The 11,087-nt window shown below is 47.5% G+C and overlaps 1 protein-coding gene across 1 annotated transcript in view; it reads left to right on the top strand.

Moving 5' to 3' along the window:
* The first annotated feature begins 2,155 nt into the window (after positions 1-2,155).
* ELOA (elongin A) overlaps positions 2,156-11,087 on the top strand; it is a 13,331-nt gene continuing 4,399 nt past the window's right edge. The window contains exons 1-9 of the mRNA XM_035904025.1: positions 2,156-2,194; positions 2,568-2,654; positions 4,828-4,884; positions 5,613-5,731; positions 6,627-7,842; positions 9,140-9,254; positions 9,627-9,782; positions 10,235-10,332; positions 10,609-10,789. Coding sequence (XP_035759918.1) covers positions 2,156-2,194; positions 2,568-2,654; positions 4,828-4,884; positions 5,613-5,731; positions 6,627-7,842; positions 9,140-9,254; positions 9,627-9,782; positions 10,235-10,332; positions 10,609-10,789 — 2,068 coding nt within the window. The remainder of the gene's footprint in view (positions 2,195-2,567; positions 2,655-4,827; positions 4,885-5,612; positions 5,732-6,626; positions 7,843-9,139; positions 9,255-9,626; positions 9,783-10,234; positions 10,333-10,608; positions 10,790-11,087) is intronic.

Raw genomic sequence — 11,087 nt, 5'->3', positions numbered from 1 at the left:
GCGGAGCCGCGGTCCCCGGCGGGAGGTGACAGGGACTGGGGAGGGCCGGGCCGGCCGCAAGGCCACCGCGATCCCCGGGGAGCTGGGGTCAGGGTAAGAAGTTGCCGAATTTTAACTCAGCCCCTGGCGTGGGTTCCCCCGCTGGCCTTGGGGACGTTGCTTGATGCCTCTTGCCCAGCTCCACGAGGGAACGTGTCCACTGCCGAAATCTGCTGCCCGCCCCAGCTGTGGCGGAGCGGCTGCCGTGTGCCCGCTGCCCTGATCTGTGCTCGCATCTGTTTGGTGACGTTTGGCCACGTCTGTTGCTGACAGCAACTCTCCTGCCGGGCACCGGGGTTTGGATCTGGTTTTTTTTTCAACTGAAATTTGGAATTAGGGCTGAGCTCAGGTGTGCCACATGCTGTTACCCCATAGGTTGTCATATTGCATAGTGGGAGCAGCTGTTGTGACTATTTACAGGTATTTAGTCCATGTTTCACTTATTTCAGGTGAAAGATGAGGCTGTAAGGGCCGTGCAGCCACTCTGCGCTTGGTTAATTTTGTTTAACTGAGGCAAACGCCTGCAGAACCATTTTCTTTCTGAGACCTCCCACCGCCCATGGGGAAGGATGGATACTGAAGTGTTCAAGTGCTGACCCTTTGAAATGGAGGCCCCTGTACCCCAGCTCCAGCCTGGCTGGGGGCGAAGCGACGGGAGGGGTCTGGTTCGTTTTTCACCCTCTCAGCCAAGACCAGAGCAGGGTTTAACTGGTGGGGCCCGGAATGGAGCTGAGGGACTGCTGAGGAGTCAGTTCCGGGGGGTCTCGGGCTCCGTGGTGCTGAGAGCATGCGCAAGGCTTCAAATATTGGCTCAGTACGCTGTGCACAGAGAATTTGTGCTCCTGTTCCCTGACCCTTGTGTCAGCTTGGGGCAATAACTGCTTGTTGTGTTTCTTGGGCATTCTAAGTCTTCAGGCAGTATTTGCACAGGCTGACTCTTTCTCCAGTAACCTCGCGGTGTTAAGTCGTTTCTTTCTCTGTTGATCCTGTGCAGTTTTGCAAGGGGAGGGAGAGGTGGTAAGCATTCGCAAGCTGTTACTAGTTAGGACAGTGACTTAAAACCTTTTCCCCTCCCCAGCAGAAAGGTCCTGTGACCTATATTCCTTTTATTTCTGATACCTTTTCAACTATATCCTTGGAAGTCTTAGTGTTTCTAGGCTTGAATTTAGTTGCCATTGCATTATCTTGATAGATCATCTGTCTTCTGAGCACCTTCCTATGTCAGAAAATGGCTTTGGGCTCTTCTGCCCTAACTGTTTTCACTACAGTTCTGTAGCAGCTACAGCTTTACCCCGTCAGAAGGACAAATCCACGGCACCTCTGGGTGCTACCCATACTTCACACCATTTCCAATCTTCGGTTTTCTTGTCTTGTCCTTTTGAAACATTTTATCAGTAATGCAAAAGAATAATATTTGCCCAGTATTGTGTACAACTCTTGCTGAAAGGTCTTAAGTATTAATATTGGTTTTGGGTGAAAATTGGGCTGCTGGCACAGAACTGTATGAGTGAAACTTTGGACGCTGCTGTAATGGTTTGGACACAGTCTTTTTTTTTTTTTTTTTTTTTTTTTTCCAGCAGAGAAGATACAAACTGCTGCAGGATTATTTCTCTTCTGGGGGAAGAAAGGGTAACGCAGACAACAAAACATCTTCATGGAGAGGATGGGGCCAGGCTGTGCTGTAGTAATTTGATATTAACGTGTGGTGTTAGCGTTGTAACGGCCTGGCTGACTTCTTTTAGAAAAAGGAAACCATCCACCCATATTAAACAAAACTTTATTGGAGCTGGAACTAAGTGAGGGTTTTATGGTTTGTGTCTCGTGGCTGATTGACTGAAACTCTATGCTGTGCCGCTGGGGTGTTTTAGAAGAGCTTTCTCTGGTGTCTAGCAAGATACAAGCCTTGTGTTCTCTGTCTTCTACCTGGCTGCCACCTTCTCATAGGACGTGTAGGATCTCGGTTGTTGCTGAGCTGAGCTGCCAGATTTGTGTCTGCTTGGCTGATTTCAGCCGAATGGAGTGGGGTGTACTGCACCAGCTTGTTTCCATAGGAAATACAGATTAGTACAAGTTCTTAAGCCTCGCTGCATCAGAGTTGTCTCACTTGGTGCGTCTCATGCACGCGGACCTGTGGTCCACAGGAGTTGCAAGCAAAGTGAGGTTTTGCTGTGCTGTGCAAACACAGCTCCCAAATATATCCCTATGCAGATATCGCCAGGCTGCGTGCCACTTGGACAGCGTCAATAAGCACAGGTTTCGATATCTTAGATTGGCAGATAAGTGCATTACTGGTGACGCAGGTAATAGAAACGCCTCGTTTCCTGACAGCATCATTTTGAGATTTTTATTACTTGGCTGGGAAGTCTGCTGAACTCAAACTGTGGTAACATTTCTGGTGAACGTGCAGGTGTAAAAGCTTGGTAAAGTGACACTTAGGCACAGGTATGTGTATGGTGGCCTCTTAGAAAGCTAGCTCTTGCTTTTTTTTTTTTTAAAGATATGTGGAGGTTTCCAACCATTGACCGCAGTGGGTGTGGAATGAGACGTGTTCTGGATCAAATGTATGGTTCCCTGGGTCTCAAACAACACTTCCCCTGGCTATACAAAATCCAGAGGTGAGCCCTGTTGAGAGTAGCGCTTTTCTTCTTGGAATTCAGCCCTGAAGGCAACAAATAACTAAAGAGCAAAAAGAGCTGTGGAAGATGCCACAGTGGGGTGTTGCTAGAAATTAACTGGGAGGCTTTAAGGATATCGTAATGAGTTTTCCCTTGGTTCTTACTCTCACGGTAGGATTTTGTAAGATCTGAAGCAACATCTCTAGGAAGGTAATCGGCTTACAGAGACGCTATTGTTCTAATACTGCCCCACTTTACTCTTTTTCTATCTAGTACAAAATCCATCCTTCCTCCCCTCCTTCCTGCCCCCTTCCAAACAGGGCCTTGGCACACAGTAGTGCAAACCGCTGCGTTATCCATGCCGGAAGGATCTTGGCCGCCCCGACGGGATCCGGACCCGTGAACTGTGGCAAGCCTTGCCGCCGCAGTTTGAGGGGAGGCAGCAGGGCTGGGCTGTGTCTCTACTTCTGTTGCTTCTGGTTTGATGGCTTCCATTGCCAGTGAGCTTGTCAAGCTGCAGTGCTGGCAAAGTAACAGCGGTTCTGAAAACTGAAAGGATGCTGGGATATTTAGCTCAACTGGCTGCTTCTCCCCACTCCTGCCATCAGTATAGGCATGTGGTGGAGTGCGTTACCTGCCCCAGATCCGGTGAATCCTGGGGGGATACACTGCATTACTGTGAGCCCAGAGTTGCAGGGACAGAGGACTTGAAGACCTGGTTAGCTGTGGTTACAGCACAGCTAGAAGTATTGCATCTCCCTCAGCATCCCATCTCACGAGTGCTGAAACACGCTGATACTGTTGGTATCACTGTTTCACTCTTCTAAAACAAACAAGAAAACCTAAACCTTTGGTCATGGGAGTGAAGTCCTAAATCTAATGGAGATGGGGCAATGGTTTCTGGTGAACAGAAACTGTCCTGTGGTTCTGCTTAAGCTAGATGAACCCTTATCTCTGTGTTGAGGAGTATTTTCTCTCTGAAAGTAATAGCACTCTTCAAATAGGTTACAGGAACTTACTTCCTTCAAAAGGAAGGAAACCTCTAAACCTCTTTGATCCTTGCATGGTGGAAGTGGGGGTGACTGGAATAGCTTAGGCCAACAGTGCTAATTTGAGCATAAGCATAGTGCTTTAAAGCGAAGATCTGGATCAGGGACAGCCCTTTGTATGGCATATAGCACAGCAGCGCTGAACAAAGTCTGGGCTGTATAGGGGCTATAATAATGGGAACGCTGATGAGGCTGGTCTGTGGCTATAGCTGAGCTGCGGGAAATAATGTGAGGGGCAGCGGTCTGTCAGATGTGTGCTGCCATGTACTGTAACTAAAAAGTTGGTAGACGCATGAGTGAAGCGATGTCCCAGACCACCTGGGTGGCAGGGGTACAAGTACATCCCCTTCACCTGCAGCCCCTCGCCAGGGTGCAAGTCGGAGAGGGCTCCTCTTCCCTCCCTGGCCTGTGGAGCAGCTGTATGTGCTGGCAGGGCCTTGCTTGGCAGCGTGTGTGTGGAGCAAAACATTTTTCACTGGCGTACGGCAAAGGGAAGGGAAAAGAGTGGAGTGAGAGGCAGTGGTTGTGAAAGGGATCGCTTGCCTTTTTAGCACAGGCTGGAGCTGAGAGGAGAGATGCTGTCGGCAGCACTGACAGAGTGGAGGGTCTGCACCTTCTTGTAAATGGGTATCACATTTGCCAAGCTCCAGTCATCTGGGACCTCCCCTGTTAACCAGGACTGCTGATAAATGATGTATAGTGGCTTTTTTTTTTTTTTTTTTTTTTTTCCCCCTCCTCTCAACAAGTGATGTGATTCCCAGCACCACCTTCTGAGAGTCACAAGTTTCCAAGTCCTTTTCTCCACTTGCTGTGCAACAGAGTTGTGTGTCTCTGTTCCTGATGCTTTAAGCCAAAGATAAATTGCAGTCCTGTGTGAAGAAAGCATTAATATTTGAGTGCATTTTAAGATTCCCAGATGGGCCCTCATAGGCAGAGGCGATAATTTCTTAGCAGTTGGCCCTCGTGTTCAGCTTCTCAGGAGCCTGATGTGGAGCAAGACAGCGGCTGCCTGCCCCTTGGATCTTTCTAAAAAGCTCTCATGCAGTGCAGCATTTTCTTCCTTTCTAATCGCAGTATGTGGTTCAGTGTGACAAGTCTGAACACTTTCCTTCTTCTCTCTGCAGCTGCTGAAAAGTCTGAAGAGGTTGTCTGAGTTGCCCATCACAGTTGACATTCTTGTGGTAAGAGCTGTGAAATCTCTCGCGCTTTCATCATGTCTGTCAAGTCGCAGGATAACTGTTTGCCGCAGAAATGCTGCTTCCCCTGGAACGGGGCGTGTTGCCTGGGCCACCTGCTCCAGCCTTTAGTGGTGGGATGGCAGTGTTAGGTTAACGGTTGGACTTGATGATCTTAAAGGTCTTTTCCAACCTAAATGATTCTATGATTCTATGGTGTCACACGCACGATTGTGATGAGGTTCTGGAGATTCCCGGCACGGGGAAGGAGCATGTCAGAGCAAGTGTGAAGCCATGGAGGATAGTTTGTCATCCTCAGTTCTTCCAAAAGCTTAACACTTGACGGTGATATTGAGTTGGAGCAGTTGCTAATGATAACTGAATCAGCATGAAATTAGGAAGCGCTAATCCTTACAGTTATTAGTGACTTCTGTCTTCAAACTTGCCAGCAGTCATGGTAAATACTAACTTGGTTTATTAATACACATAATTAGTGTTTGACTGAAGGCAGAGTTAAGTCATATTTGATTTACAGAACTGTAGTAAATGATATAATGGCCGCTGCAAACATAATAATTATACGTGATATCTTTGCTGTTAGATCAAGGAAGCTTATTTCTACCTAGCAGTGGTAGGTAGCAGGTTAACTTTATTCACTTTGTAGGAAGTTTAGCAGAGGTGAGAGTGCCGACTGTTTTACTAAGACAAATTCGTGTCTTGCCTCTCTTGTGAAGGAGACGGGTGTTGGGAAGACTGTGAACAGTTTACGGAAACACGAGCTTGTAGGAGACTTTGCGAAGAACCTCGTAGCCCGGTGGAAGAAGCTAGTGCCGGTGTCCCAAGAGGCAGACAGGTAAGTGAACCTGTTTGGTTATCTCGATGGATAAGCTTTCTTCTGTTTTTTGCAGTAGGGATTATAAACTTCTCTGACCGAGGTAATGAAGTGAAGGCTCTGGAAAAACTTGCTACACGAGTGTGCTAACTCTGCATGGGGTTTTTGCCTTGTTTTGGCATAAACTTCCTGCCTCTGCTAGCTGCGAAGCATTGGGTTGCTGACAGCTGCGGTTTTGCGTGAAAGTAGGGACCAATTTTCAAGAACTTGCAGTTTGATGAAGAGATTAACAGTAGAGGCCAGGAAAGTGCCTTTAATAAAGGAAGAGATGCAATCTGCTTGCTTCCCACTTTATGATGCTAAAGAGAGGAAGTTCTAGGCCCAAGTAAAGGAAGTGGCTTGCTTTGCAAGAAGGCTTTTATGTGCAAAAAATCCTATGGAAACTGAAAGTTAATGCTAGCCAGAGTGTTGTAGTAACAAAGCTGTGTTGAACCCAGCAATGAGATCATTTAGACGTGGGTGATAAAGACCCAGTTATTTGTGATAATTTTGATGGCTGTGGTATCCCTGCCTGCTTAACTGGCGAACTGGGGGATTAATGTTTCCCATAGGCACCACACAGCCAGGAGTGTGTAGGCATGGGGAAGCCTCTATACACATCTGTCTCCACTTCCCAGTGAACTGTGAAGTCTCTAGTCCTAATACAAATGCTTAATCAAGTCCTGCACTAGAAACACAGTTTCTAAATCCCTGAATGTTGCTCTGCCTGAGAGAATTAGTGGTATATTCTTGCCACAAAACTACCAAATACAACCTTATTCTTCTGTAAGAGAGGTTCCTGTCCACATGGGGAGTGGCTCTTTTAATTCATATTGGGAAGCTTTAATCTAACTATTTTGTTTTCTTATCCCTTCAGAAATAACCTAGATTCTGAAGACCGTGACTACGAGAGGAGCAGCTCAAGCAAAAGACAACAAGAACCCTCCCTCAGAGAGGATGAGGAACCTGACCAGGAGTATTCAGAACCCTTCCAGCCATCTTGCAGCCAGTCCTATAGCCCAGATCATAGGGAAAAGAAGTCCAAAAGGTATCCTAGGCCTGAGAGAGCCCACGAGACTTATGGCTATAGCAGCCACGAGGGGAAGGGTTGGGGCAGATCTTCCCCAGTGCTCTCTTCAGATCAGGAGTACTCGGACTATGGGCAAGCTGTGTCACCTGAGCCAAGTGAGAGCCCCCAGGATATGTACACAGACCCTTATGCCTCTGAGGAGCAGGAAGAACCGACAGTATTTCATCGGAAAGCCAATAAAGGCCACAGCTTTCAGGAGAAGCTGGGGGGAGGCAGGGAGAGGAACCCCAGTGAGTTCTGCGACAAAGGGAACATGAGTCGAAGCAAAGAGCACAAGTCTTCTCACAAGAAGCAGCGACTTGATGGCAGAGGGGAGGACAGGACCTCTGCCTTCAGCCCAGAAAGATTGCACAAGACCCCTTTTAAAGAGCAGCTCCGAGAGGCCCCCGTGGCAGGGGGCAGCAAGGAGAAGCAGCGGATGTCAGATGGCACCAAGAAGGAGAAGAACCGAGAAAGCGGCACGTCCAGAAAGGAGAAGTTGCACACGTTGCCACACTTAGAAGAGTCTTTGGACAACCACGTTAAGAAGCAAAAACATCGGGACTCTGAAAAAAGCAAATTGGAAAAGCCCAAGCTGAGCCTGGAGACCTCTAACACAGAGCGGGAGAAACGGAAAGCTGAGAGTGACTCGTCAAATAGGGTTAAAGAAAAGGGGACTTCTGGGAGCTTAAAATCTTCAGAGGGGAAGCGCAAAGTCTCTGATGTGGACAAAAAATCGATGGGCTTTTCCTCAAATTCTGGGGAGGGGGAAGTGGAGGATGAATTTGAACAACCTACAATGTCCTTTGAGTCATACCTCAGCTATGACCAGCCCCAGAAAAAGAAAAAGAAAGTGGTCAAACCCTCTGTGTCAGCTGGGGAGAAAGACCGAGGGCACAGCAAACAGAATGGATCCAAAGCCAGTACCAACAGCTCCAGGTCGAGTCGGAAAAGTCCAAGCCGCAAGCGAACAAGTGAGAAAAAGGCAGAGAACAAACTACCAGAGCCTCCTAAACCAAAGAGGGTAAGGTTTTGAAGATCTGAAAATGAACAAAGAAGGTGGGATCAGCTGGTCTTGATCCTCTGCTGTCTGGGGCTTATTAGTTTTTGCTTTGGAGGTGCTGGGCTGTGTTCTGCATCAGGCTGTGCTTGGGGTGTCTCCTTGGTATCTAGGTCTGTGACTCCTGGTTCCTGCTGGGAGACACCCTCTGTTTCATGTGCCCTATGCTGCAGGCATTGCTTTGTGCTGTTAGAGTCAAGCTTTGCTGGAAAAGTGGGTGAAGAGGGAAAAATGCAATAGACAAAGCCTTCTTTATTAAAAAATGGGGAGAGTAAAAGGGAAACACCTTCAGCTAAATAATTGTATGAAAACATATTGGACATGATAGATTTGTTAAGCATGCAGAGTATCTTTAGATGTGAGTCAACTTAGAATCCAGCCTCATGTGCAATGCATCTCCACCTACTAGCAAGGTTCCCGTGCCTCTCAAGTATTTACGCTTCTCTAAGATTGGCCTTTTTTTAAATCTTCATCAGTACTGCAGTTTTGTTAACTAAATCTGTTGGTCTCCAGAAATGGGAGAACGGGTGTTACAATGCAGCTTATTCTAGGAGACAGACCTTCTTTAGTGAAAGCATGAAAAATGAGCAATGTTTCTGTCTATAGTCATTACCACATGGGTGCCAGGGTTGTGTATATAAACAAGGGACTAATGTGTAAAATCTCGACTGCTTAATCTTTTTACTGAACTGAAAACACTTTGCTCTTTAAAAAGTGTTTTTGTAATCTTGGCAGCCTTTTAAAATCCTGCTTTGCCATTCTAATAAGTGCTCATATCAAAGTTTTAGATGTCCCCCAGTCTGTGAGGTTCCCCTCTCCACCTCTGTGGAGTTCTTTTTGCAGGAGAGGGAGAGGAGTAGAAGAGACAGAACAGGTAATTGAGTGTTTGAGATCAGGGAAATGTTTCTGCCAGCTTTCTCTTCTGTTTTTTCTCTAGTTCTTTCCATTGTTAATCTGACTCGGGTTCTTGCCAGAGGCCTTTAGCACTGAATCTAGTGGATGTGGATGGCTTTTACTGGAGGGTGCTGAGTGATTCAGATCCTGAATTTTGGCTTCTTTGTAATGAGAGCCTAGACAGAGCCACAGTAACATGGCAGAAGTGCAGGCTCCCTCTGAGGCTATTTCCTGGTGCAAGCTGATCAGCATTGAATGTCTTATTCAAAATATCAAAGAAAATGCAGTTCAGTGCTGTTTGTACACTGGCAGGGTATAGCATTCTCCTTATTCTCATCTTACTTGCATGTACATCCTCTCCTTCCAGATACTTTTAGATGTGGTACCAACGTTACCAGACATCCCACTGCCGCCGATTCAGGCCAACTACCGCCCTCTTCCTTCGATCGAGTCCATCACCTGCTCTCAGACAAAAAGGAAAGGTATGTTGGGGCAGGAAAATGGGTCTGAAATGGGCTGCAGCCATTGTTTGTGGGAGGAAGTGGATGCTGGCTGGGTTCAAGTCTTTCTGTTGGGGTCTGGTGTCCTGCCTCTGATGGCCAGAGCCCAGGCTTTGGAAAAAGGTGGCTTCTTTCCCATGTGCTGTAGCAAAAATGAAGAAGATCCTTTGCTGACCTTTCTTGAGGCTTGGGCTTCGGACTTGCCCTTCCTGAACTAGGTTGCAGGTCTCTTAGAGAAGACTTGGCCCTGTAGGTTGCTTCTGGGTGACTCTGGTTTGTGTCTCCTGTGCCATTCATCAGGGTGGGCTCTTCCTTCCTCTGTTCCCTTCTCACTTCAAGTCTTTCTCTTTACAGCAGTGTCCTCGCCGGTTGAAGAGAGCGAAGCGGGTTTTACAGGTCGCCGGTTGAATTCAAAGATGCAAGTGTATTCAGGCTCTAAAACTGCCTACCTCCCAAAGATGGTGTCCCTCTACCAACAATGCATCAGAGTCCTCAGTAACAACATTGACTGTAAGTACCTTTCCTCATCTGTCTTAGTCTTAGCTGCATGGCAACATGACTTTGAAGTCTTGGTAACTCATTTATATATATCTCAGCAGCATCTGGCTTGGAGCATGGGAACAGTTAGTTGCCCCGTGTCACAAGGCAAGCTAATATGGGACAGATCTCACTGAAAGCTCGGGTGCTGCAGGAATCAGCACTCAGCATGATTTCAAGGAGTGCTAAAACACTGGAAATAGTGGTAAACAGAGCCTTGTGCAGGCACTTCTTAACTTGAAGATACTGGTGCCTGATGACCCGCTAGAGCTATTGCACCTGCGGTTCCTTTCTCCTTCCCCTTGTATTGTATAGCAGTGTGCAGCACTGCTGGTTTTTCCACTGCCACTTCCAGGTGTCAAGCCCTTTCCTTTTGGTAAGGAAGAAGGAGCAGGATAAATATATTCTCTCTTGCTTCTCTCTAGCAATCTATGAAGTGGGTGGTGTCCCTTTCTCAGTGCTGGAGCCAGTATTGGAGAGATGCACCCCAGAGCAGCTGTATCGCATTGAGGAATGCAATCATGTGAGTGCTTTGGCCTGGGGAAGGGATGGTGACATGTGGGAGTGATGTTCTGTCCTCATCTGCAGTAGCAGAATAGTAAGGAACAGTGCTCTTTATAACAAGAGGTGGCTTTTGCTAGTCCACCATTCATGGATTTTCCATCTGCCCATCTTTTGCTGCCAGCTGGCCCCTAAGCTGTCCTGTGGTATTCCAGTGAGGCTGGCGCTAGCTGGTACTAAGGTAGAGGGGAGTGAAGGTGTTGGGAGGGATCCCAGCTTACAGGTGGGTTTGTTTCAGGTCCTCATTGAGGATACGGATCAGCTGTGGCACAATCACTGCCTCCGAGACTTCAAGAATGAGAAGCCAGAAGAGTTTGAGTCTTGGCGGGAGATGTACCTTCGACTTCATGACGCACGAGAGCAGCGGCTACTCATGTTAGCACGGAACATCGGCTCTGCTCATGCCAACAAACCCAAAGGTAAAGTAGGGCTGAATGATCAGAGAGGGGTCTGGAAGTGCTGCCTGGGGGATATCTTTGTGGGGGGAAGGTCTTTCAGAGTCGCTGGTTTAAATCTAGGCCAATTTAGGAGTGTAACTCTCTGTTGTGGCCTTTGCTTAATGGCTTAGCAGGCTCTAGATTTCATCCATAGTGTTGCTGACATGGACTAGACAGAGCAATATTTTATAGCAAGAACATGTAGGTCTGCAGAGGCACGTCCTGTTCTTCTAGAGTGGCTTCTGCATGCAGGGGGTGGAGAATACCAGGGGGGGGGGAC

Source organism: Egretta garzetta, unplaced genomic scaffold (genome assembly GCF_000687185.1).
Source record: "Egretta garzetta isolate BGI_Z169 unplaced genomic scaffold, ASM68718v1 scaffold101, whole genome shotgun sequence".
In the NCBI taxonomy this organism is placed as follows: Eukaryota; Metazoa; Chordata; class Aves; order Pelecaniformes; family Ardeidae; genus Egretta; species Egretta garzetta.
Note: the sequence above shows the minus strand (reverse complement) of the source record. Positions and strands in the feature narration are given on the sequence as shown.